The sequence below is a fragment of the Geotrypetes seraphini genome, chromosome 11 (assembly GCF_902459505.1).
Source record: "Geotrypetes seraphini chromosome 11, aGeoSer1.1, whole genome shotgun sequence".
Taxonomy (NCBI): Eukaryota; Metazoa; Chordata; class Amphibia; order Gymnophiona; family Dermophiidae; genus Geotrypetes; species Geotrypetes seraphini.
The window spans coordinates 79,024,468-79,052,450 of record NC_047094.1 but is presented as its reverse complement, the minus strand read 5'-3'; the positions used below and the strand labels follow the sequence as shown (position 1 = coordinate 79,052,450).

General features: G+C 47.1%; 2 protein-coding genes across 4 annotated transcripts in view; both read left to right on the top strand.

Moving 5' to 3' along the window:
- The first annotated feature begins 82 nt into the window (after positions 1-82).
- On the top strand, positions 83-4,338 carry LOC117369425. 3 transcript variants are annotated; one of them, XM_033963987.1, is made up of 2 exons: positions 83-185; positions 1,350-4,338. In XM_033963987.1, exons 1-2 carry the CDS (start codon positions 169-171, stop codon positions 3,637-3,639), a joined length of 2,307 nt encoding a protein of 768 aa, XP_033819878.1. In that variant the 5' UTR covers positions 83-168; the 3' UTR covers positions 3,640-4,338. The 3 variants fall into 3 exon arrangements, with proteins under 3 accessions (XP_033819878.1, XP_033819879.1, XP_033819880.1); XM_033963988.1 differs by lacking the exon at positions 83-185 and adding an exon at positions 195-307; XM_033963989.1 differs by lacking the exon at positions 83-185 and adding an exon at positions 996-1,079.
- A 16,996-nt stretch (positions 4,339-21,334) lies between these two features.
- The window catches only part of LOC117369424 (fibroin heavy chain-like), a 57,788-nt gene continuing 51,139 nt past the window's right edge, over positions 21,335-27,983 (top strand). The window contains exons 1-2 of the mRNA XM_033963986.1: positions 21,335-21,386; positions 24,106-24,162. The gene's annotated coding sequence lies outside the window, so the exon portion shown is untranslated. The remainder of the gene's footprint in view (positions 21,387-24,105; positions 24,163-27,983) is intronic.

Sequence of the window (27,983 nt, the reverse complement as noted above, 5' to 3'; positions counted from 1 at the left end):
GAATTGTATCTGTACAGAAGTGTCACATAAAACGGAGCCTGAACATTTTAGGCGGGAGGCGTAAAAGTTTTCAGTCTTCGAGGGCGGGGTCTTTTCTCTCCCGCATGCGCAGAATGAGCAGATTGGTGCGCGCGTGGCGTCTGAAGAGTGGATCCTGGACTTTGCGGCATGGCGAGCGCAACGGGGTGAGGAACCAGTGCGGGGATCGGATTGGGGGCATCCGTGCCTCTTCCATCTCTTGTATTGCACCGGGGGATTCTAGGCATCCTTTGGATTACTAGTGTGCCACCCAGTATATTATAGGAAAGTAAGCTTTTGTTGGCGATGCTATGTGTGATGTATTGTTTGGTGTTGAGTCTTTGCACTAAACTATACAAGAAAAAGGGCAAGAGTTTTTCATACGAGTTAATGCCATGCGTGGAAAAGGAAAAGCGGCAGCCCTCTCTTGCCTAATGCGCAGTTTGCTTTAGACTGGATCAAGCAGGACAAAGAGACACATATAAATAATATCCAATGACAATGATACTGTAATGATAAAATGAAGAGTATAATAAATCCTTTTCAAGGATAAAAATATAATGGCTTGATACATCAAAACTAAGAATACATACCAAAAAAATGCTTAAGAAGCAAACACAAAAAGCCAATAAAATTTCATGCTAGACAATATCCTAAAAACACAGACATGCCAAATTTTGTAGGGATAACAGCCTGATAGTTTGGCTTGCTTCTTCCAAACTCAAGTGGAAAAAATACAGCAAGCCTTCAATGTACTGTGTCAAAGTTATTATTTAAGATGAAGATAACATATGCCCCTCCCCCTTTTACTAAGCTGTGGTAGAGGTTTCTACTGTGGTCTAGAGTGCTAAATGCTCTGACATTGCTCTAATGCTCATATAATTCCTATGAGTGTTGGAGCAGCATTGGAGCATTTAGCACCCCAGGCTGAGGTAGAAGCATCTACCACAGCTTAGTAAAAGAGGGCCATAATGAGATTGGAATGTCGGGTGATAAACAATAGGAGATTTTTCTGTATAAATCATATCTTTTGGATGTACAGTATGTCCTTTCTTGTTGAAGTAAGTAGTGATATTACTGAGATGATTTCTTCAGTAGTACAGAGGTGATATTCTGTATAAGGAATAATTTGGAATATAGTGTTGATTTCATGAGATTGTTTATCATTTTTGGTTCTTGCAGCTGTCCAGATGGTGTCGCATCCATATTTGTTTGACCCACATTTCAGCCATTTTACTGTGGCTTTCTTCAGGGACAGCTGCAAGAACTATGACACCAGCTGTGGACATGTGAGAGTGTATATTATTTATATTTGTTTTTTTTTTTGCCAGAGAGGATAATGGGAGACAGCAGCTCACCAGTCAATCTGTAACAATTGAAAAGAAGGCAGAATGTATGAAACCTAAGCCACCTCCCACCACCAGCATACCTCAGTCAGCTCTGCAACAAGTGAGTGCACCAGCAGAGGGCAAGAGAGCACCAGAGAAGAAGACAAATAGCTCCTCTGCCAAACATCCTTCTGCTGTGATTTCCCATCACAAAGCACTGGACAAAATTAGCCATTCTTCTTCAACCCCCAGTACAGTAGACCTGCAGAGCTCAGTGTTTGGTCGATCATCTTCTTCCATGTCCTCACTGACGGTCCCTATTCGTCTTGACACCCTTTCCTACTTGCTGAACAATGTCTTTATGGGGCACTGCAGGATGTTACCTCAGAGGCCCCACTGTGGAAGTCAGTGTGCTGCTATGCCCTTTTGTCCAATCAATCCTGCTCCTGTGTGTTCCAGCCAGATGGGCCAGTACACACAACTCTCTTGTGGATGCACTGCACATTTCACACCCACAACCTGCTTCAGTCAGTTACCGGCCTATCCAGGAGGTATAAACACTGACCCTTCAAGGATGTTGGGGAGGCCAGCGGGATGCCAGAGTGATGTTTCCTGTATTTATCCACCAGTAATTATGAACCAGAGCACGGGAGCTTGTAATACAACTGGAGGAGGTTGTGACCAGCGCAGAGGTGGTAACTTGAGTATGCCAGAAACCAAAAGATTGCTGCCAGAAAGATATGGTGAAAGACAGTGTGGCAGCTTTGGTTCAGCAAGAGGCACTTTTTCCAAAAGTAGTGAGTGCCAGAGTGCCCCACAAGAATGGAGCTTTGAAGGTTCCCCAAACAGGAGCTTTGGAGGCTCCCCAAAGAGAGGCTTTGGAGGATGGAAGGAAAATCAGGGGAGAGGTGGACACCACTGGTCTGAGAGGCCCCCGAGAGATGGTGGCAGGTTTACTGGACGATCCAACAGTGAATTCAATTCTGGTTCCTGGCGAAGAAACTCTAGGGATGAGAATAGAGGCTTGCAGTTTGGAGAAAAAACTTGGAATTCTGAGTTTGGCAACCGGAAACGGAACCATGAAGAAAGACTGTGGCCTACAGAAGAAGAGCAGCCTCCAAAGCAAGGACTTTGGTCAAACAGTACAGAAGGAGCAAAGGGTAGAGGTGGAAGACCATGGCAGCAAAGAAAAGGACCTGGAAATTCCTCAGTTCAGTCAGACTTGGGAGCCTATGGAGACTGCTTCAAATCCAATTCATTGGTACCATCTAGAGGCATCACTACGTCAGCAACTGCTAAACAAGGGTTTTCAACTGAAGACTGGGAAGTAGACTATGAGCCGGGAAAGTTGCCTACAACAGGTTTCAAAGCCACCAATGGACTGGACCAAAAGTCATTGGATACCAAACCTCAAGTAGCCGATACAAAACAAGAAGACTGGGAAACTGACTATATAAAGGAGGGTAACCGTAGTCCACTAGCAGAATTGAAAATCACCAAAAATTCCAAAGACCTCAAAGAAGCTGTGATCACAGCCAAGGAAAAGTCTGATGACAACCCAGGAGTGTTTGAGAAATACTTAAGAGGCTTCTTCTCAGATATGATCCCCAAAGGAGAAAAGAACAGTCTTCCAGGGGATGTGGATGAAGGAGAATGCAGTGATAGCATAGAAGAGGTGGATGTGGGAGAGGAAATTTCTAGTCCAAGCAGTGCAAAGGTGGTGATATGTTCACTACCACCATCACCCTTACCAGTGGCTCACAGTAAGGAGAACACTGAGGCCTCCAAAGATGAAGGAGAATGCAGTGATAGCATAGAAGAGGTGGATGTGGAAGAGGAAATTTTGAGTCCTAGCAGTACAAATGTGGTGATATGTTCACCACCACCATCACCCTTGCCAGTGGCTCACAGTAAGGAGAACACTGAGGCTTCCAAAGATGAAGGAGAATGCAGTGATAGCATAGAAGAGGTGGATGTGGGAGAGGAAATTTCGAGTCCAAGCAGTACAAAGGTGGTGATATGTTCACCACCACCATCACCCTTGCCAGTGGCTCACATTAAGGAGAACACTAAGGCCTCCAAAGCATCGGAACCACAGAATGAATGCTCTAGTGAAACAGCTATACAAGAGGATTCGAGCATCATTGAATGCGATACCCTAAACGATTTGGAGGAGGGTGAGGAAATTAATGTGGAGGTCAAGAATCCCACAGAAGAGAAGGATCCTAACAATGATAGTGATATCCAGGACTGTCTGAAGTGTTCTGAGAAAGGGGAACTCTCCAACTCTTAGTCAGTTGGACAATATACCAGCTGAAATCATGGTGGATGAGTCTGTACTATTTTAGTAGCTGAGCATTGACAAATGTCAGTGTCAGTGTTTGTTTAGCCTGCTAATACTCCTGTGGAGTTGATGACTTCATCTTGTAGCCTATGAATGTGTTAAATTGAACTCATTTCCACCCTACCCCCTTTCCTGTTGGCTGCAACTCCAGAGGGCCCAAATCCCCCCAGAGATATGAGGATTGGAAGGAAGGCTTCCCTCTTGGTTATGCAAGTCAGTAATTTTATTGACCACAAGAGGGTGACTTTATTCTTGTTTATTATTTTAAATTTTGTTTAAGCTTTTGTTAGATAAGAAGTAACACTTGGGGGACTTAAGTTGTATTGGTTTGCTTAATACAGCTGGATTTTCTGTTTGTTGCATAACGTGTTTTAAAAAGTAACACTGTGGAGCTCTCTCTTGGTTGTTGAAGAAGCTTGTCCTTTCTGAGTTTCTTTGCTTGGCTCATGCACCTCCTGGTTTTTCAGCTCTTGTTGCAGGCTGTTCCTTCAGTTGGAGTACTTTAGAACAGGTCTTGTTAAAACCAGGACAGTCTGTGCTTGAGGATCTGGGCACAGGTGGTGATGCTGAATTACATATCCATGTGTGCAACGGAAGTGGTGAACATCAGGGCTGGATTGGCTTGACCTCAATAAGCAGAGCTGAATGGTAGGAACCAGGATTAGACAGCTAACAAACTAATCCAAAAGATCATTAATGTGAAAAAGGTTCAGTTGTCTTCAGCTCTTGCTCTGCTGTATGGAGAATTTTTTTAGTTACTTGGTTATCATAATTTTTGTGTTTGTATTGTGTTCACTATCAGTGAAGGTAGAATGTAACTTTATACATATGTAGGGGTGGAAAGGGTTCATAGTCTAAAACGCGCAAGGACAAAGGCGCGCTGATAACTGAGCACAGGACTTAATCGCGCCAAAGAAAAACCATATTTTAAAGGGCTCCGACGGGGGGTATTGTGGGGAACCCCCCCACACTTTACTTAATAGAGATCGCGCTGGCGTTGTGGGGGGTTTGTAACCTCCCTCATTATACTGGAAATTTAACTTTTTCCCTGTTTTTTAGGGAAAAAGTTAAGTTTTCAGTATAATGTGGGGGGGTTACACCCCCCTACACACCCCCAACATGGCAGCGTGAGGCAGCGCGATCCCTATTAAGTAGAGTGGGGGGGGTCCCCCACACACACCCCCTGTCAGAGCCCTTTAAAATACGGTTTTTCTTTGGCGCGATTAAGTCCTGCGCTCAGTTGTCTGCGCTCGGTTGTCGGCGCGCCTTTGTCATCGCGCGCTTTTGACCCGTCACTGTTGGAAAGAGGGGAGTAGCAGATGAGTAGGTCAGATATTTAGCACAGATTGCTGTTTTGCATGTTAATTGTGTTAAAACTTTGTTTATCCTTATGGTGATCTTGCTGGTGAGGGGCAATAAAGTGTAGACTTTTCATTGGTTGCAAAATGGGCTTTCTCTGTCTTTTGTACAAGGCAACTCACCGGTGTTGCTTCGCTTTCCAACTCCATGTATTAGGGCTGTAAATTGCAATTAATCACACAATTTAACGATATGTCGTCCCCCGCCCCCCCACAGCAGCTCTTTATGAATCTGGTCAAGTCACTTAACCCTCCATTACCCAGAGTCAGAAGGAGCTGCAGGGGAAAAAATAACATACCTTTAATTTTGGGGTCCTTTTACTAAGGCACGCTAGCCCTTTTAGTGCCCACTAAATATTAGAAAACACTAAAACGTCCTTAGACTATAATGGATGCATTAGCGTTTAGTGTGCGCTATTTAGCACGTACTAAAATGGTTAACACGCTTTAGTAAAAGGACTCCTGTGTGATATTTTTTTGTCTGTTTGTAAATCTTTATTCATTTTCAGAACTTATACAAAGTGCAAACAAATATACAGTCAGAGAAAACATATAACAGCACTTATCTTCGAACAAATACTAAACAAAATACTTTATCCCCCCCTCCCTCCCACTCTCTCTGGATGTGTGTAGGTTAATCAGTCTTTTATATTACAAATGCCTCTAATGGACCCCATATTTCTTTAAACTTTTTACTATTACCCGATTGTTCTGCATTCATTTTCTCATCTCTGTAATACAAACAGATCATTTCCCATCAAAAGGAAAAAATTTAATCTGTCCCAGTTCTTCCAATTTCTTGTTATCATTTGCATGGCTACCCCCATCATAATCAAAGAAGTCTTTTTTTTTATAACTGTCTATTGGACTTTTAGCTTTCACCAATGTCCCAAATAGATCATCATATGGCAATGGTATCGAGACATCGAGTATCCTATTAATTTTTCCCCATATTGATTTCCAGAAATTGGGTATTAAGGGACAATAAAACAACAAGTGATCCAGTGTCCCTACTTCAAGATGACAATGCCAGCATCTATTAGATTTTGAACTATCCAACTTTTGTAAATGAACTGGGGTCCAAAAAATTCTATATAACAAAAAGAACCAAGTTTGTCTCATAGATGTTGACGCTGTACATCTCATTCTCCAAGTCCAAATCCGTGGCCATTCTGTAGCAGAAATATGCAGCTTTGTTTCTATACTCCAAATGTCTTTTAAGCTTGTTTTAGGTTTTTTTTTGCCAAATATTCAGATATTAATTTGTACCACTTAGCGGCCTGATGCCCTTGAAAATCTGTCTGGAAACATAGGCCCGGCTAGCTATACTGATTTTTTTAAGTTGCGACAATCAGGGAATTCTTTCTGAATTGCCTGTTTCAACTGCAACCATTTATAACCTTGAGATTGTGTTTTGTACAAATCAACTCATTGCTGTTGCTTCGCTTTCCAACACCATGTATTAGGGCTGTAAATTGCAATTCCCTAGCAACAGCAGCAGATGAATCCAGACACCAATGGGATAGCTCACATCTACCAGCAGGCGGAGATAGAGAAACTAATTAACAGGTGGTCCTATTGGCTGTCACTCCTCCTGTATCTCCAGTATTCTCTATCTCCAAGCAGGTGATAGTCGCTATTCAACTACCGTATTTTCACGCAAATAACGCGCACCCGTATAAAACGCGCACACGGGTATAGCGCGCAGAAATCACGATGCTATGTACAAAAACTTTGGTATACCGCGCTCACGGGTATACCGCGCATGCTGCCCGACGCTCCTTTCGCCCGCCCTGACTTCCGTGCACTGCCCTGACTTTCCGTGCGCTGTCCCGACTCTCCGTTCACCCCCCCTGACTTCCGTGCACTGCCCTGACTTTCCGTGCGCTGTCCCGACTCTCCGTTCACCCCCCCTGACTTCCGTGCACTGCCCTGACTTTCCGTGCGCTGTCCCGACTCTCCGTTCACCCCCCCCCCTGACTTCCGTACACTGCCCTGACTTTCCGTGCGCTGTCCCGACTCTCCGTTCACCCCCCCTGACTTCCGTGCACTGCCCTGACTTTCCGTGCGCTGTCCCGACTCTCCGTTCACCCCCCCTGACTTCCGTGCACTGCCCTGACTTTCCGTGCGCTGTCCCGACTCTCCGTTCACCCCCCCTGACTTCCGTGCACTGCCCTGACTTTCCGTGCGCTGTCCCGACTCTCCGTTCACCCCCCCTGACTTCCGTGCACTGTCCCCCCTTGAAGTCCTGTCCCCCCTTGAAGGTCTGTCCCCATCCTGAAAGCCTGATGCTCCCCCCGACGTCCGATACATCCCCCCCGGCAGGACCACTCGCACCCCCACCCCGAAGGACCGCCGACTCCCCAACAATATCGGGCCAGGAGGGAGCCCAAACCCTCCTGGCCACGGCGACCCCCTAACCCCACCCCGCACTACATTACGGGCAGGAGGGATCCCAGGCCCTCCTGCCCTCGACGCAAACCCCCTCCCCCCAACGACCGCCCCCCCCCCAAGAACCTCCGCCCATCCCCCAGCCGACCCGCGACCCCCCTGGCCGACCCCCACGACACCCCCACCCGCCCGTCCCCGTACCTTTGTGTAGTTGGGCCAGAAGGGAGCCCAAACCCTCCTGGCCACGGCGACCCCCTAACCCCACCCCGCACTACATTACGGGCAGGATGGATCCCAGGCCCTCCTGCCCTCGACGCAAACCCCCCTCCCCCCAACGACCGCCCCCCCAAGAACCTCCGACCGCCCCCCCAGCCGACCCGCGACCCCCCTGGCGACCCCCACGACCCCCCACCCCCCTTCCCCGTACCTTTGGTAGTTGGCCGGACAGACGGGAGCCAAACCCGCCTGTCCGGCAGGCAGCCAACGAAGGAATGAGGCCGGATTGGCCCATCCGTCCTAAAGCTCCGCCTACTGGTGGGGCCTAAGGCGCGTGGGCCAATCAGAATAGGCCCTGGAGCCTTAGGTCCCACCTGGGGGCGCGGCCTGAGGCACATGGGCCCAACCCGACCATGTGCCTCAGGCCGCGCCCCCAGGTGGGACCTAAGGCTCCAGGGCCTATTCTGATTGGCCCACGTGCCTTAGGCCCCACCAGTAGGCGGAGCTTTAGGACGGATGGGCCAATCCGGCCTCATTCCTTCGTTGGCTGCCTGCCGGACAGGCGGGTTTGGCTCCCGTCTGTCCGGCCAACTACCAAAGGTACGGGGAAGGGGGGTGGGGGGGTCGTGAGGGTCGCCAGGGGGGTCGCGGGTCGGCTGGGGGGGCGGTCGGAGAGTCTTGGGGGGGCGGTCGTTGGGGGGAGGGGGGTTTGCGTCGAGGGCAGGAGGGCCTGGGATCCCTCCTGCCCGTAATGTAGTGCGGGGTGGGGTTAGGGGGTCGCCGTGGCCAGGAGGGTTTGGGCTCCCTTCTGGCCCGATATTGTCGGGAAGTCGGCGGTCCTTCGGGGTGGGGGTGCGAGTGGTCCTGCCAGGGGGGGGGATGTATCGGACGTCGGGGAGTCGGCCGGGCAAGAGGGCTTGGGCTCCCTCTTGCTCCGATCGTGGATGCGGGTGCGGGTGGGAGCGCGTGCGAGCGGTCGTTCGGGGTGGGGGTGCGAGCGGTCCTGCTGGGGGGGTGAATCGGGCGTCGGGCGAGGTGGGAACTATGTTTAAAAACTTTTGTATACCGCGCTCACGCATATAACGCGCGAGGGGTATGCGCGGTAGGTAAAAACGCGTATAACGCGCGCGTTATATGCGTGAAAATACGGTAGGTCCTGGAATCTGGCTGTGACTAGGCCTTTATTTTCTCCTGTTGAGACTTTCTCTTCAGTGAGCTGGCTGATTTATTTCTCCTGTTGAGATCTTCTCTTCAGTGAGACAGGGGTGTCCGGCTGAACGATGGCGGCTTTAGAGGTCACACTTGGGCCCTCCATTGTCCCTGCCTCACCCTCCCTCTGATGATAGAGGGTCTGCCTTAGTCCCCATTTTTTCTTCTTTCCCTTACAAAAAAAAAAAAAAAAGGACTCCCTGCAGCTACAATTTTGCCTTGCTAGTGCTGAGCAGCCGGCGTTTCCCAGCACCTCCCGGCTCTGTGCAATGGGTTTCTGCCCCGTTTGTGATGAACGACCGGCATCCACCGGCACTTTCATTCACCTTGTGGATCTTTTGGCGGTTGCTGTATGCAATGCGGGCTCGACGTCGCGTGAGTACAGCCGCTGTTCTTTTGTGTTCTGGACTCTGGGGTTTCGGTTGGGCAGACCTGAAGTTTGGTCATTCGGGGGTGCATGTGTGTGTTTGGAGGGCTCCGGTTTGGTCATTGGCAAACTTTGGTGGCCACCATTTTTCCCGCGTGAAGACGGTATGCGCTTCATCTTTGCTGCGAACGGCAGGCTGTATTTTTCAGCGGGACGGTGCTCTTGTGCTGTCGGCAGTGCCACAGCGTTTCCTGCAGCTGTACATTTCAGCCGGACCGAGCCTCTTCGCTGTCGGCAAGCCGCAGCGTTTCCTGAGGCTCTGCTTTTCTGTGGGCCGACCTCCTTCGCTGTCGTTGGAGCGCGGCTTTTCACGAGGCAGTTGTTTTTGGCAGGCAGTTTTGCTTCACTGTCGGCAGAGCCTCAGTATTTCCCAGGGCTCTCATTTTCGGCGGGACAAGGAATCTTGGTTGTTGGACATGGATACGGTACACTTTTTCTGCTTTTTTAAAAAAAAAAAAAAGGAGCAACTATACAGTGAAAACACTCCATATGGCACGGTTTGTGTGCTCGGGGAGTGTTTCTTTGCACTTTGCCTGCTGTTTCAGGTGCGTGCTGGTAGTATGTGCCCAGCTCGTTAGCTATGTCAGGGGGTTGCAGAGTTACTTGACCTTGGTGGTTGCCAGCCCAGTGTGGTGGCCTTCTGCACCGGGTTAGCACACCGCGCGCCGCAGCAGCGGGCAGTACGCGCTTGAAGGTACGTTATGCAGGTTTATTTTTGTCTCTCTTAAAGCCTGTATATCTAGGAGGCTTTGCCTGCTTGGGTGTTTTCTTCTCTGGTTCTCTGGATGAGTTGCAGATGGGTCTAGGGGAGACGCCAGGTGGCCGGTTCGATCTTCTCCTATTCGTATGGCAGGACTGGCTTCCTCTATTTTCGGATTGGCAGTTTCTTCCGGTTTCCGACTGCTTCTAATCCCTTTTATTAGACGACCCAATGAGCTAGCAGCGTGTGCAGTGCAGCTGCTTGTGGCCCGGGGCACCCGTTGGGGGTCCTGGGAGGGGGAAGTCTGAGATTTTTTTTCCCTGAGCCTAGTTCTTGGAAGACCGCATCTTTCTCCTTTCTGAGGGGGCCTGGACTTCAGATTTCCATGCTTATCACGCTGGTTTCTCCTGTCGCCATTTTCTCACGGCACAGGCTAGACAGGCCCCCCGACCAGACAGGAAGGGCTCCTTTTCACCAGGAGCCAGTTACCTATTCTATCGTTATTCTATCATTATTCTATCATTCGCGATGTGAGCATGTGAGCTTTGTCTGATACCTGTTAGGATGCTGTTGTTTTCCACGGGGCGGTAGATGCAGCGTCTGGATTGCGTCTAGAACGTATTCACTTTAAAGGACATACCTATGTCGCTCATGTTGCATGAAGTTAGTACTGTTTTCATGGTTCCGGTATATTCCTCTTTCCATGGTGAAACTTGATTTTCCTAGAAGAATCTTCTTGCAGATCCTACAGTTCTCATACTGCCGTTTCCTGACCTTCTGAACTTCATTCTGAGGGAATCTTGACTTCATCCAATGACTCTTCAGGCTTTCTCCTGAGGGAGAAGACGCTATAATGTCAGGTCAAGGGGCTGTGATGATTTTTCTGGATGCTTGCAACTTTGCATCCTCCTCAGGTTTCCAGTTCGTTCTTGGGGTCTCTATGTTTTGTGTTTCCCTTTTCAGTATTACTGGTCCTCAGGGCAGTTCTTGTAGTTCTTCGGGAACTAAGGGACGTGGTTCCACATACTGCATGGTGCCCAAGCCAGGGGCTTTGGGCAGGCTGGATCCCATTCTGCTGAATTAGTTCCTTTGGGTTACACATTTCTGCAGAAAAACTGGGAGACTATTTACATTGTCCCTATGGACTCCGAATCGGCACTAGGTTTGCTTGCCTCTCTTTGAGCTGCGCTTTCGGTTTTGGCATATGCCATTTCACCTACCCAAGGCTTCAAGGACATTTTGGAAAATGTGGGCAGGGGTACCGTTTTGGCGCTACCAGGTGGTTCACCTAATTTCTTCTTGACTAACTGCTTGTTTCGGATGTCTTCCAGTCGGGCCATTTGACTGACACGAAAAGGGTGGTTTCCTTTCCTCAGTTCTTTGGACGTGGCTCTTCGAATTTGCCCAGCGCTCTTTTCTCCTGTGCTGTTTATAGGTATATTGGGGAGATGTTTTTATTCAAATAGGAAAGAAATGTGTTTCTCCCAGAGACTAGGGCGATGGGTCACAGTCTCCGGTTTGCTTTCTTCTTCAGTCACCATGACCAAGAGTATGGGATTCTGTACAGGTTACAGGATCCCTGTTGCTGACTCCACTGGGAACTTCGGCTTGCTTTCCCATTATAACACTACAGCAGTCGCTTTTGTTCCGGTGGTTCCCGGTACCTCAGGGCTCCAATTATTTGGTAGGCTCCTCATGCATCGCTCTGTATGATTTGGTGACTCAGCGAGATTTCTCTTTTCAAAAGCATGCCTCGGTCCTTGCTGGACTAGCTCGTGTCCGCCAAACATCCCGGGCTTTCGGGTTGGAGGGCTCGGTGCCTTCCATCCTCAGCTCCAGGAGTCTGGTCTTAGGTGGCAACTCAGTTCTTGTTCATTCTTCTACTCTTGAGCATGATCAGGCTGCCTTTCTGGAGCTTCGGACAATTCTTCCAGAATACCGCTGAGGGTCCTTTCAGTCAGTATTATGATGGGGGTATTTCTCTACAGCTTGGGCAGTAGGTGATGTACTCAGTTGACAGGTAAAGTTGTTGTTCTTCTTCAATGGGTGGACCCTCATCTTCATCTTCTGTTGGCAGATCATTTTCAGGGTCAGGAAACGAGTTGGATGGACTTTCTTTCCGCGAAATCTGAGCATAGCCCATTTATTGCATGTTCCGGTGTACAGCGCTGTGTACGCTCTAGAAAGTGAACACGTTTGTAATATTGAAATCTTCTACCTCCTGGATATTGGGAATTTTGGCTCAGGCGTTCCAGCTCTTTTGGTGGACGTGAGATCTCCTGGAACTAGACTTCATGGCCTCGTCTCACAATTTTCTGATTCCTAGCTTCTTCGGCGGGCACAGGGAGTGGGAGTTAGAGGGGGTAGCAGCGTGGCTTCTTTCTCGCCTCTGATTTCTCTTTTTCAGTGTTTTCCGCTGGCTGTTGATTGCTTGGATTTGTCGCCTCGAGCTCGCTTTCCGGGCACAGTCTTTGTAGAATCTCTGGCTTGGCTGCGCCATCCTTGCTATGCGGATCTGATGAGTCTTTTGACAGCCGGACTATGTGTCCTGGTATCTCCGGATTTGCTCCCCTAGGGTCCAATCAACATGGATATTCATACTACTTGGGTATTACGACCTAGCTTTTGAGAAGTCATGACTGCTGTGTAAGGGTTATGCAAAGCAGGTTGTTTCTTCTCTTGTCCAGGCGCTACAGACGTCTTCACCTGTGGCTTCTTCTTCCTTTTGGAGGTTTGTTCCTTTCTTGGATACTTCTCATCATTTGCACCCTTCGGGAGGTCCTTTTTGGCACAGGGTATTGCCGAGGGCTTAACGTTCAATTCCCTTCAGCTTCAAGCATCATTCTTAGCTTGTTACAAGGGCGAGGTATATTGCTCTTCGCTTACTTCTCAGCTTCATGTAGTTCAGTTCCTCAACGGAGTACGATATATTCATACACCTCTTAGTAAACCCTGTCCGGAGTATATTCTTCAGGTACTTCTTCGCAGTTTACCGAAGGCTTCATTTCCTCCTTGTACCGTTGAACAAGGGGTTTCTTGTGGCCATGGCTTCGGCTGCAGTTTTCCGAGTTGCAGGCCTTGTTCAGCGGGGATTCCTGTTTCTGATTTCCAAAATCTGGGGTATCAGTTCGGACGATACCACAGTTCTTTCTATGAAGGTGTCATCCTTTCTTTTATGACACACTCACTTTTCCTTCCTTCTTCCTGAGAGGAGAAATGGGGAGACGTGCTTTTATGCACTGCTTTTTTTTTTAAGTGCATGGCGTTCTCTGCGAGCACGGTTTCTAATGACTTTTAGTTGTTTAGATCATCTTTTTGTATTCTTCAAGGAACGCCTGAAACATATGGCGGTGTCCAAAGCCTCCATTGCTCGATGGGTCCAGGAGGACATTCTTTACGCTTGCTTGATGGCAGGGAAAAGAACTTCATGACCATTCCACAGGAGTGATGGCTACTTCTTGGACTCGGTCCAGAGTTTTTTTCCTTGGAGGAGTTTTGTCTCATGGCTACTTGGTCTTCCGAGAGTGCCTTCTCTCAGCATTACTGGTTGGCTGTGGGGGCGCATGCGGTAGATGCGTTTAGTGCTTCAGTTGTTGCGGAGGCGGCGTTTGCTTCCCACCCAGATTGAGGATTGCTTTGCTACATCCCATTGGTCTCTGGATTCATCTGCTGCTGTTGCTAGGGAAGGAAAAATTATGTTCTTACCTGTTAATTTTCTTTCCCTTAAACGCAGCAGATGAATCCAGAGTCCCACCCTTTCTGGATATTGTCTGTCGTTTTTTTTTTTAAGTTTGTTATTGTTGAGGGTTGTATTCTGTATTATTGCCTTTTGAGATTTGTTATGGGAAAAAAGTTTTTTTCCATGCTATGCCTATTGATGGTTACGGATGCTTGGGCAAGGAGCTATACTGGAGATACATGAGGAGTGCCAGCCAATAGGACCACCTGTTAATCAGTTTCTCTATCTCCGTCTGCTGGTGGATGTGAGCTATCCCATTGGTCTCTGGATTCATCTGCTGCGTCTAAGGGAAAGAAAATTAACAGGTAAGAACATAATTTTTCCTTAATCACACAATTTAACGATATGTCACTCCCCCCCAGCAGCTCTTTATGAATCTGGTCAAGTCACTTAACCCTCTAATTCCTAAAGTCAGAAGGAACTGTAGGGGAAAAAAATAACATACCTTTAATTATGGGGTTGTTTTACTAAGGCACGCTAGCTGTTTTAGCACGCACTAAACACTAAAACGTCCATAGATTATAATGGATGTGTTAGCATTTAGCATGCGCTAATATTTAGCATGCACTAAAACGGCTAGCACGCTTTAGTAGAAGGACCCCTGTGTGACTAATTAATTATATGATTAATCACAATTACAAATTTTAATTGAAATTATATTACATTACATCACATCATTTCGTGTGAATTGCTAATATGTCCCAATCATTGATTTACAATAATCTTTAAAACATAGTCATAACCAGGAATTGCAAACAATGAAATTAACATTTCGGATAGCACAAATAACATATAAATTAAAATACTCTAAAAGAATCATATTTTTTTAAAAAGATCTCTAAATCAATTAACATCCATCATATATTTTCCAAATCAATAGGTCTTAAGGCTGCAAAAACCTGAGGGAACGGTACAGTTTAGGGGGTGAAGAACTTATGTGCATGACAGAAGAGCGGGACTTGGATGTGACTGTATGTGATGATCTTAAGATGGCCAGACAGGTTGAAAAGGTGACAGCGAAAGCTAGAAGGATGCTATGGAGAGGTATGGCCAGTAGGAAAAAGGAGGTATTGATATCCCTGTATAAGACTCTGGTGAGACCTCATTTAGAATATTGTGTACAATTCTGGAGACCGCATTTTCAAAAAGATATAAAAAGGATGGAGTCAGTCCAGCGGAAAGCTACTAAAATGGTCGGTGGTCTTTGTCATAAGGCGTATGGGGACAGACTTAAAAATCTCAATGTATACTTTGGAGGAACAGAGAGAATTCTGTTGAACTTTGGGGTACTGAAGCAGAGAATTCCAGTTCTTCCCTCTTCTGCTACAAACTTCTGGAGCATCTGTTTATGTCCTCAGTGGTACTTCCTGGTTCGCATCCCTTCTCACTTTCTGAGAAGGGCTCATATTTCTTAAGAGTTGTTCTGACACCAAGGGGAGTGCCTTATCTTCCTTAGTGTTGTTCTGAGTCTGTGAGGAAGTATCCAGCAGGGATAGTGGCAATGTTCTATATACTGTACTCCTTCACACAGCCCTAAAAAAAAAATAAAGAATAAAAAGTAATGAAAAATTAAGAAGAGGCCAAATGACGCGCAGGCAGCGAAGAGCAAGGAAAGAAGAAGATATTACTTTAGATATATGAGAGTGAAAAGACAATGCATTGTCCAGAATAACTTCAAGTGATATGATTTTATAATTCTGCTTGGCGTTAAAAGTATTTAATTTTGCTAGTTATTGCCTGACCCAAGAAATGATTTCTAACCTGTATTCTGAAAGACTGAGCCATTTGCCTTCAGACAGTGTTAAATAAACCTATTCAGAGCAGGGCTGTGGAGTCGGTAGATAAATAGAAACATAGAAAAATGACGGCAGAAAAGGGCCACAGCCCATCAAGTCTGCCCACTCCAGTGACCCTTCGCCCTGATTTTGCCGACCCACCCCCTCCTTTACATCATTAGAGATCCCACGTGAATATCCCGACTCCGACTCCTCAGTTTTTTGTACTTCAGACTCCGACTCCAGGTACCCGAAATTTCCTCCGACTCCACAGCACTGATTAATTTTCAGATTGTTAAAATGGAATGTCAAGTTGAGAGAAATGAGTATTTTTGACACCACCTTCTTTTTGCTTTTAATCAAGGTTCTAAGGCCGCAGAAGCTGCTCGCAACATTTGTGCTTGTATATAGTGGGTGCTATAGCTGAAAGAATCGCTCATGATTGGTATTCCAAGTTAAAAAATGGAGTCGGTAGATAAATGTTCCGACTCCGACTCCTCAGTTTTTCGTACTTCTGACTCCGACTCCGACTCCAGGTACCCGAAATTTCCTCCGACTCCTTGACTCCGACTCCACAGCCCTGATTCAAAGATGACAAAGACATGGCCAGGTGCAGCTCAGACTAATCAAGAAGGTATGGCTAGGTGTGCCAGTAAAGGAAATATCCCCAGTCTGCGAGATGTTAAGCCACTCAGAAATAAGAAAATTCAATCAGATGACATCATCTACCTTGAAGCAGAGGGAAAGACTGGATTGCTCTATGATTGGATGCGATGCCAGCCTTAGGATTGGACAATTGCCCCTGGGTTCTGATGCCTCATGGGACCAGTTTTCAAACCACCCACATCTATAAAGCCAGAAGATTTACACATGCTCTGCCTTTTTCTTTTCCTTTTCTCCTGAGGATCATCGTGCTGCAACATCTCTACTAGTACCGTGTGCTTCCAGGCTATGTGTTGAGCTTCCGGGCCATGCGGTCTCTCCATCTAAGGACTTTTCTACCAGGAATTGTGAGTAACTTTAATCATTTGACCTTGGGCAATATCTTGTAGCACATTCTCCTAGCTTAAACGATCCTACTTGCTCTACCTGCTTGATTTTATAATATTCTGCTTTGTAAAAAATAAATTTTCAGATTGCTTATAAATGTTCTGAGTCTTAGTTCTTGAATAAATATCCTCTATAATAAAACCCTAAGTGCGCATGCATGCTTAGGGTTTCATGATCCCTGCCACCGTGCTGTGTGCCTCCATGTCGAATTCGATTTCCGGTGTGTGGGGGTGGCTTGCGGCGCGTGCAGAGATTTGAGCGCCGGTGGCGGTTTGACTTCTGCACTTCCGGGATGCCTCTTCCCTCCCCCGGACCAGCAAACGCAGCAGCCGCGGGCCATTTGCAAGGCCGGCCCACTTCGATAATGCAAGGTGGGCCGGCCTAGCAAAACCTCCGAGGCTACCCGGGTTAGTGGATGCTGGACAGGGGGAGTAGGGAAAGGAGAAGAGGTTCTATTGGACAGGAAGATCAGGTAAGGGGTGCTGCTGGATAGGGAGGGAGGTAAAAGGAAGGGAGAAGGGCTACTGCTGGACAGGGGGAGCAGGCAAGGAGTGGTGGTTGACAGCCGAGGAAAGAGAGAGACAAAGAAAGAAAGACAGCGGCCAAGGAGAGGGAGAGACAGAAAGAAAGAAAGACAGACAGACCAAAAGCGGCCGAGAGAGAAAGACAGACACGCACATCTATTCTAGCACCCATTAATGTAACGGGCTTAAAGACTAGTTCACATATATTATACTTAATACATATTACAGAGCTAAGCTTTAACAGGCAGGGCTTTCCCAAATTAAAGTTTTTTCTCTAAGTCAGAGAGCGATATATTTTATTGGCAGAGATTTATCCTAATAAATAAATCCATCCATTTAATCATTATACAAGCATTATGAGAGCAGCTGACACAGAAGCATACCCAGCTGACTGAAATGGAACTGTCTATGAGCACAGCATAGAAGTGGCTAGCCAACTCAAGACAACCTCACAAGTAAGGGATTCCTTAAAGGAGCAAGTCTAGTCTAAGGGAACAGTTCCCGGAAGCCCTAGAGAGGCTGAAAAAGGCCGACTATGGCTGATCCTAGGGAAGGGGATCTTATTGCAGGCTGCTGAAGTTAGGGAGATTGATTCTGGAGGCCAGGGGGAACAGGCCTTCCGGAGGGGGGGTGTAGTCCTTCAGGAGGGTGCAGCCTTCCGGGGGAGGCGGGTACAGGCCTTCAGAGGAGATAGGCAGGCAGGCCTTCAAAGGGGGGGGGGGGACAGGCAGGCAGGCCTTTGGGGGGGATGCAGGCCTTCAAAGGGGGGGACAGGTAGGTAGGCCTTTGGGGGATGCAGGCCTTCAAAGGGAGGGGACAGGCAGGCAGGCCTCTGGGGGGATTGCAGGCCTTCAAAGGGGGGGCAGGCAGGCAGGCCTTTGGGGGGATGCAGGCCTTCAAAGGGGGGACAGGCACGCCTTCGGGGGATGCAGGCCTTCAAAGGGGGGGACAGGCAGGCAGGCCTTTGGGGGGATGCAGGTCTTCAAAGGGGGGGACAGGCCTTCAGGGGGATAGGCAGGCAGGTCTTCGGGGGGATGTAGGCCTTCGAGGGGGGACAGGCCTTCACAGGTAGGTGCAGGCCTTCAAGGGGGAACAGACCAGGGGAGGGGGAGGGCCCTGGTGTAGAAATGCACAGAGGGAGGGAAGGGGGTTCAAAGAGACGTGTATTTGCCGGACTTTGGGGGGGCAGAAATAATGGGTCTGAAAATAGAGGAGAGGAAGAGAGATGATGGACAATGGGATTTAGGGAGGGAAGGAACAGAAAAGGAGAGAAGATGGACACAAGGGATGGTGTGGAGGGGGGATAGAGATACTGGATAGGAGAGTAGTTGGGAAAAGAAAGGGAGAGATGGTGGACCCTGGGGTTGTGGGGAAGGAGCGAGAGATGCTTGATGAAAGGGTAGTTAAGAAAAGGTGGATCTGTGGATGGAGACGAAAAAAAAGAAAGATGCCAGACCTCTGGGGGAGGGAAGGGAAACGGAAGGGGAGGACAGAGAGGGCAGATGGATGGTTAGCACGGAGAAAGAAGAAAGAAGGAGACCCTGGCAAGCAAGTTATCAGAAGACAACCAGAGCCTGGGACCAACAAGATTTGAATGACCAGACAACAAAAGGTAGAAAAACTAATTGTATTTTCCCTTTTGTGATTACAATATGTCAGATTTGAAACGTGTATCCTGCCAGAGCTGGTGTTAGACCGCAAATGTGAGCTAGGATTTAAGAGAGAGAGGAAAAGTCTTTTTTGTTTGTTTATTTTGTTTACACCACAGCGCCAGTGTAGTTAGGAGAAGGTAAAGGGGGTGAAGAGGCTATAAAAGGGGTGAAGAGGCTATAAAATAAACCCACCAGGATGTTTGAAAAAAAACACCTGATTGGGCAGGAAAATCAAATCGAATCACCAATTCAGTAGGCTGAATCGAATCAAATCAAAAATTTTTTTCTGAATCAAGTGGTAGCCCTGGGGATGTCTCATGGATTTCTTTGTGTGTGTATGTGTGGGGAGGGGGCTTCTGGGTGTCCTTAGGGATAGTTACTCTACCCTTTGGGGGGATTCCTGTAGTGGAATCAGGCGTTCAACCTATTAGGGTTGAGCTGAGGGGGAGAGTATGTGAGGAGTACTCCCTCGCTGATACTGCAATTACATCATTATATAGGGGTGCTAACTCAGAGTGGAAGAGTAAGCCACCTTAGTGTAGGTGGGGTAACCCTGCTGAGTCATGGGGGCAGGACAAAGGCAAGGAGGAGTTTATATGCCCTAGAGTCAGTCAGAGAGGTCCCTTAACAAGAGACTTCCCAGAGAAAGGCCCTGAGACTAGAGGTCTCCCAGAAGGAGAGATCTTCCCTAGCTGTGGGTTGAGGAGGGATCCAGGGAAGCAGAGTGGTATTTAAGTGAATGCGAGAAAGACTGGAAAAGTGAGACATTTGTTATCTACTTGTCTAAAGTAAGCCAATCTCTTATGGTGAATATATGTGGACTTTGTTCTAGGTTGTGGCTGGGACAACTTGAATAGAGAAAGACTATTTGCCTTTTGAACTGAGAGACTACTTTTCCTTTCCCTGAGCCTATGAAATAACAGGGTTCAAGTTTCTGAACTAATAAAGAGTTTTTGTTGCACCTTTCATGTGTGTCTGTCTGTGTCTACACAGACTTAACCCTAAAAACTGCTCAGGCTATTCAATAAGATATTCAGCTCTTAACCAGCTATGGGTTACCAAATAAATATAGGACTGGATTTTATGTGGTCCTATTTATGTGGTAAACTTGACCGGTTAAATTTTGAATATCAGCACTTACGTAGTCAAGCACTGACTCTGCCCCCAGAATTCCCCAAAGTAGCCGATTATAAGTTTAGTACTGCTGAATATGGCCAGGTAGCCCGAAAAAGGCAATTTAACTGGCCAGGATCCGAGACTAACAGCCCCTTTTGTAGCATTTCAAATGAAGGTCATAGTGAACAATTTTGCTCAGAAAATCTCAAGATCTCATACAGTTTCATGAGTTTTATGGGATTGTGGCTGGTCTTTCTAACTCAAAACATGAATACAGTTGATGTTTGTGCCCATGCGAGAGGCTACCACTACTATTCTGTTCTGTTGTGCCAGCTTCATTAGTCTTTTGCTGAAATTTATTTAAGCTCCAATGTCTAGTCCTTTGTTGGAAATTCAACAATAAGTCACTTTACACTGTAATGTTTACATTGTTGCAAAAAATAACTATCTTCTTCAGTAAGTACCATTTTCAGTTAGTATACACAGTGACATCGCGTTTGTGTGGTAGAAAAAGTAAGCAAATTTTGGTAGTAAATTGTGCAAAGTGTTGCTTGATATTTATTTTGCTACATATTACCCAAATATACTTAAATTATGCTGTTAAACAACAAATTCGATGGCAAAATCTAGGTGTTTCCTTTTATTCTGATTACCATGTAGTTATACGTATATTCCGTGGCATTATGCTTCTAAATGTTACTGCTGAATATGCATCAATAACTTTATACAAATATGTTATCGGTATAAAGTTATATCTGCTATTTCCATGTCATTCCTTAGGTGGATAACATATATCAAGCAACTGAATTGTCACTGCTGTCTGTATAAGATTTTATGGAAAATAGAAGAAAATGAAGATGCCACCAATAGAGAGTATTCTGCCAATATCTGTGTTTTCTCTCTTCTATTTTCTGGATCGGACTTATCCTCCTACTTTATTTACCTCCAGTGCTACATGGCTCTTGTTTTATCCCCCGTATAAGTTTTTAATGCCATCATATCTCCACCCCCACCACCATCTCTTGACCAAAATGAAAATAGTTATCTTTGACTCTATAGCAAGTTATCTCTCTGAAAGTTAGCTGATTCTTGGGGAAAAGACATTTAAAAAAGCACTTGTTGCTGATTGTGCTTTTGGATATTTATTTGTTGGGATTTATTAACTGCCTTTATGAAAAGGATATCCTCAGAGAGGATGGAAATGAAAGACTGAAGTAACCTGCATCAAGTGGCAATTATAACCCTAAAAACATTATTGGGCAGACTGTATGGACTATTTCAGCCTTAATCTGCCTTTCTGTGCTGTTTTGCTGTACAACTATTTTTGTGGGAAAATGTAATAGAGCAGAGGATGAGCCAATTGGCTGAAAGGAAGGAAGGGTGGAGATATAGAGAATGTTTCCTTTCATGAGCCCTGAACTAGAAACGAAACTAATACTTACCATTTAGCAAGAAATCATGTGACTTAACACTAACTGAGAAAACTAGAGAGAGGTGGGATGTATCTTCTCTTCTAAAAGTCATTTCTACAAAGAGAGGGTGAGTAACATGGGAAAATATTTCCTTTGTGAGAAGGTCATTGGCTGTGGATATAAAATGTGGCTTCAGGAAAGAGCTGTCAGGAAGAATAACATATCTGGGAACGTTTGAGATCCGCTTACTTTGAGATGAGCGAGGGGATGGAAAGGGAGAAGAGCTCTGTGCAGACCTTCTTTCTAACTCTTTCTCATTCTCACCTCCTTAAATAAATGCCCTGGGGAAGCAAATCAGCGACAGGGTGATTGGCCAATGTCCTGCTCTTTCATGCACCATGTTTTTGTTTCTTTCTGTATGCAAACTGGTCCCCAGTCGTCATAGTTTCTGCAGGTACAAACATAGAGGACTAATTTTACCATATGTATGGTACCATATGCACTAAACTTACCGCACATCTAACAGTTGTTGCTAAACCAGGTTGAACTGGTTTAGCAACAACCTAATTTACTAACTGATGCACACAGTGGCTCACCATGGGCTTTTCCGTGCGTTCATTGCAGCCTGTACCTGATTTTTGGGCGCACTTCCAGATTAAGGGCTAGATGCACTAAAGTCAGCAATCGTCACGAAACCTGTTTTCGCAACTTTAGCAACAATTGCTTTTACTGACCCGATGCACATAACAGCCCACACCATGTTTTTCCCCCTCGATCGCCCAATTTTTGATCTGGCCATGCAAATCAGCTAAAACCCTATGCTAGTGGCTATTCCAAAAAAAGAGGTAACTGCAAGTGTTATGCATACAAAATATCTGTCCCCAAAAAAAGAAAAAAAAAGTCCATCCACTGACACTGATGACAGCTCTCCCCAATGAAAACGGCACTGAGAACACCCCCCAAGAGAGAAAATTGGCAGAAGGGATGCCCACTCCCTCCTGCCATATCAACCTAAACCCCCCCATAAGAGAAAATTGGCAGGAAGGATGCCCACTCCCTCCTGTCAACAGATGCCCAACCAAACTATTCCCTACCCTCCCTCTTCCTCCCGTAAAAAGGCAGGAGGGATGCCCACACCCTTCTGCCACTAGATGCTCCCCAACCCCCCACCCCCACCCCGAACCCCCCCGGACCTTTGTTAAACATTGGGAACTGGAAGAAGCACGGTTCCTTCAGCTCCTAGTCCCGCCCATTGAAAATGATGGGCCTTTCCTTCTCTGGTGTACTATGTGACGCATGGTGCGGAGCCTAAGGCCCTGATTGGCTCATCCGGTGGCAGGAGGGAATGTGCATCTCCCCTGCCTTTTTGTCTGGAGGAAGGGGGAGGGGATAGTTTTGGGGGAGATCTCCATTGGCAGAAGGGAGTGAGCATCTCTCCTGCCTTGTTTTTCAGGAGGAAGGGGGAGGGTTGGTGGCGCGGGGGTCCAGGACTGGGTGGAGGAATGGCGTGGGGTATTCAACCAGGTAGAAGGGAGTAGGCATCCTTCCTGCCATTTTCCCTCCTGGGGTGGGGGGGGGGTCATGGTGCCAGTTCAGGGGGGGTCATTGGGAAGGCCCATCAGCGCAGGGGGCTTTTTTTCTTTTTTTTAAAAGGGCAGATTGTATGTGTGAAACACATACACAACATCAGTGCCATTAAAAAAAAAGAAGCCCTACCAGCAGTGACAGGAGGCTACTTCCCGTGTCACCGCTGTTAGGGCTCTGCGCATGTGTCAATCACTCAATGAGCAATTGATCTGTCAGGTTTGCATGCAAATGATTTGCACCTCCATGCAAATCATTTGCATGCAAACTTGGTAGCGCATTGATTGCTCATCCAGAATCGACAAGAGAATCAGCCAACAGGGATCTAGTCATTATCTTTAGTGCATCCAGGCCTAAGACATATTGAAAATGGCCCTGTATGTCAACCAGCTTTCCTTTATCGATATGTTTATTCACACTTTCAAAGAAATGCAGCAAATTGGTGAGACGGGACCTCCCTTGGCTGAACCCATGCTAACACTCTCTTATTAAACCATGTTTGGCTACATGTTCCTTAATTTTATTTTTTATAATAGCTTTCACTATTTTGCCCAGCACTGAAGTCAGGCTTACTGATCTGTAATTTTCCAGATCACCCCTGGAATGTTTTGTAAAGAATTGGCATAATATTAGCCACTCTCCAATCTTCAGGTACTGTGGTCAATTTTAGTGATAGGTTACAGATCACTAACAGCAGATCAACAATTTCATGTTTGAGTTCTTTCAATACTCTGGGATGTATACCATCCAGTCCAGGTGATTTATCACTCTTTTAACTTGTTGATTTGGCTCAGTACATCTTCCAGATTCACCGAGATTTCTTTCAGTTCTTCCGCATCGTCATCCTTGAAAACCATTTCTGATTCAGGTAGAACTCTTACATCTTCTTCCATAAAGATCAAAGCAAAGAATTAATTCACTCTCTTTTCTATGGCCTTATCCTCCCTGGTTGCCCCTTAATGATCCAACAGTCCCACAGATGCTTTCACAGGCTTTCTGCTTCTGATGGGACTCATATATTGCCTTTTTGTGGTTATACATTCAAAGCAGTTTACATATATACAGGAACTTATTATGTATCTGGGGCATTGGAGGATTAAGTGACTTGTCCAGAGTCACAAGAGGCAGCACTGGGATTTGATCCCACAACACGGGGTGTCGAGGCAGCATTTCTACCACTAGGCCACTCTTTGATACCAGAAAAAGTTGTTACTATGAGTTTTTTGCTCTTTGACAAATTTCTCTTCATATTCTTTGTTTAGTCTTTTGTACCAATGGATCATTTTTGGCTGGACATCTAGACCTGTCAGGCGTTTAATGTGAGTTTCAATGTGTACTGATAATGCAGCATTCATAAAACAGTTAATACACTGCATTAAGAGCACTGAATCCTTTGATAATGGATGTTCCTCAAGGATCTGTTCAATTTGTATATTACATGTACCAGTTAAAAGCTTGGGGATTCCCCGGCCTGACTCAGCACAGCCTGAAGTTCTGTGTTTGACTCCGGCCAAAGAAAGTAAAAAAACAACAAAAAAAGAAAAACCAGGCAATTTTTCAAACCCTCCCCGTAACACTAGCCTGGATTAGCAACTGCACCGCTCTCTCCTTCCGTAGCTTTAGCGAGTCAGTTCCCTTCTGTAGCCTCGGGGATTTTGCTAGGCTGTCCCAACTCCGATGATGCAACTTTCCTTCTTCCTTGGAGGCGGGCCGGCCTAGCAGAGGCCCTGAGGCTGCTGGAGGGAACTGACTCGCTAAAGCTACGGAAGGAGAGAGCGGTGTAGCTGCTAATACAGGCTAGTGTTACGGGGAAGGTTTGAAAAATCGCCTGGTTTTTCGGGGGGGGGTTTCTTTTTTGCTTTCTTTGGCCGGAGTCAAACACAGAACCCCAAGGGGTTTTAAAAAATGTTTTGAGTGGCGGGTTCGGCGACAGCAAGATTCGTGACCGCGATGACAGCCGGGCACGGGGAGGAGGGTTGGGCCCTGAATTGGAGAGGCCAATTTTTTTTTTTTTTTTAAATATACATCGATTCGAATCTATTCACTCAAAGTGAATCGGTGAATAGATTCGATTCAGAAATCAGGCAGCACTAGTGAATACTACCTGCTGAGAAATTGTGCTCAGACAAGGGAAGGGAGAAATATGATGTTACTCCTTGCAAAATTCTGTACAAAAAAATTCAAATTCTGCACACAAAATTTGCAAATTCTGCAAGTTTATTTGACAACATTTAAACTATTTTTGCTAGTTATTCAGAATTTTAATACAATTCAGTAAGTTCATTAAATTGCACTAGAGAATACAAAGGCCCCCATTCTACAAAGTGCGTCCCGATTTTAGGCAGCTGTAGGCTTCCTACAGCTGTCTAATCAACCAATCGGGATGCACGTTTTTTTAAAAAATGCTGCTCAGGCAGGCCGCCTATATTGAAGGCGCCTCTGGGAGCCTAGGGAGGCCCACAAGACGCCTAAGCTCGCCTAAGGGCCTTAGGCGGGCCTTAGGCAAACCTAGGCGGCCCTACGCGTCTCCCTAGTAGAGGAAGAGACGCTTAAAATGTAGGCCAGCAAAATGCTGCAATAAGTATAGCAGCCGCCTGTCCCATCACCGGCAGGAGGATGCCCAACTACTCCTGCCGGAACCCCCCGGAACCCCCCTCCCCCCCAAACTGGTAATCACCGGCAGGAGGAAGCCCAACTCCTCCTGCCGGAACCCCCGGACCCCCTCCTGACCCCCCATGCTAATGACGACCCCCCACCCCAGCTAACCTCCCTCCTCCAACTAACCTTTAAATGTTGGTTGGTTGGATGGGTCTTACTGCCGTCCAGCCGACAGGCCCGCCTCATGGAAATCAGGCCAATCAGGCCTTAGGATTAGCCTCATGGGCCTCATGGGCCAATCAGGCCTTAGGATTAGTGGGGATGGGCGGACCCGCTATGCCTAAGGCCTGATTGGTCCAGGCTTCTAGAGCCTGGGCCAATCAGGCCTTAGATTTAGCGGGGATGGGCCGGGAAAGGGCGTCCCGTCTTATTTCCACGAGGCGGGCCTGTCGGCTGGACGGCAGCAAGACCCGTCCAGCCAACCAACATTTAAAGGTTTATTTGGGGAAGGGAGTTAGTTAGGGGGGTTGTCGTTAGCATGGGGGGTCCGGAGAGGGCCTGGGGGGTTCCGGCAGGAGGAGTTGGGCATCTTCCTGCCGACGATTGGACAGGCGGCCGCTATACATATCCCTTGCCGCGATAAGTGTAGCGGCCGTGTCTAATCTAACCCGATTCTCTAACCAGCGTCTGTAACATGGACGCCGGTTACAGAATCGGAGTTTAGTGTAGGCCCGATTCTGAATAGGACACCTCTCCTGGGCGTCCTATACAGAATTTGGGCCAAAGAGCCTTCAATCTTTTCTCACATAGTGACTTTCTTCTAGCAGAAAGTATCAAATTGAACAGTGAAAAATTCTCTCTGCATCTCTGGAGTTGGAGATGGCATTTATACAAATGAAACCCAGGCTATATTGTGAACCAAAAAAAACCACAGATACCTGCCTCCTAGCCAGCATCTCTCTCTCCCCTATTCCTTCCAGCTGGCATCTCTCTCATCCCTATTCCCTCCCAGCCAGCATCTCTCTCCTGTCCCTCCCAGCTAGCATCTCTCTCACTCCTGTCCCTTCCAGCCAGCATCTCCTACCCTCTCTCCACCCTATCCTTCTGAGCATTTCAGTATCTCCTATCCTCCCCAGCCAGCACTTCTCATTTACTCTTTCTTCAGCGTCACAGATTTCAGTTATTTGCAACTGGCCGCCAGCTCTCCAGGCTTTCCTCTACCGCTGTCCCGCCTGTGAAGAAAGAAGAAGTGACATCATCAAGGGTGGGACTACAGTAGAAGGAAGCCTGCAGTGCTTCCCAAAGATGTGCTAGCAACTATTTGGGCCACACAGAGGAGCACGCCGAAGCCTTGGGCAGCAGAGAGGGAGTGCTGATTCTGCGCAGATCACAGGTAATCCTGCAGTAATTCTGTGCAAATTCTGCATTGCAAAGTGGTGCAGAATTCTGCCAGGAGTATTGGTATTAAACAGATATATCACTCTGCTTCTTACCAAAAGCAGTTTGAGCATAGAAAGTTGCAGAATGCTTTTGAAAACTTGTTTGGTTCAGCTGTTCTGACGCATTAAGAATTGTCATACTGGCCCAGCAACATAAGCTAAGTAAGTATCTTTTTTTAAAATTCTTTATTCATTTTATAACTTACATCAAGTGCACAGTAAATATCAAACAATTATAATACAACATCACTTGAAAAGTCTTCATTATCCCAGGACAAGCAGGCATGATATTCTCACTTGTGGGTGACGTCATCTACGGAGCCCCGATGCGGAAGCATTTTCAAGCAAACTTGATTGAAGATTTAAGTTTGCTCTGCTGCTCCACGCATGCGTGCCTTCCTGCTCCACTAGGGGGCGCATCCCCTCGTGGTCTCCAGTTCAAAATTTTCCGCTGAGCCTAGAAGTCGTGTTTTTTCAGGCTCTGCCCCAACTGCCTTCTAGCACCGCGATTTTTTCTTGTTTTTTCTCGATTAAGTCGCTGTGCGCAAATTTTTCTTTTTCAACTTGATTCCTGCTTCGTTTTCACCGACCCGGAGGCGCGGCCACTTTCGATTCTATGTCCCGGCCTTTGACCGGCTTTAAAAAGTGCACCCGGTGCGAGCGGCTTCTTTCCATCACAGACCCGCATCGCCGGTGCATCCTTTGCCTGGGGCCGCTCATCCAACCGACTCCTGCCCCCAGTGCGCTACTTTCCAGAACCGGGCCCTCCGTCGAAGGAAAGCCCGCATGGCGGATCTTTTCGCCCCAGACCAACCCTCTACCTCGGCCTCGAGGTCGGCCCCGGCCTCGGCCCCGGCCTTGACCTCGGCCCCGAATACCTCGGCATCGCCTCGAGACTTGACTCCGAAGTCCTCGGGACAACAGAAAACCTCGGCTCCGGGTAAGTCCCCTCTTCCCTCTTCAGGTTCTTTACCAGCAAAGAAACCAACCTCGGGGACATCGGCGACGCATGGCGGAAGCCCCATGCTTACAGTCCCGGTGAAGCCCTCCAAGCCTTCGGGCCGTGCCTCCACCACACGGGAATACTCTGATACGAGGTCGCC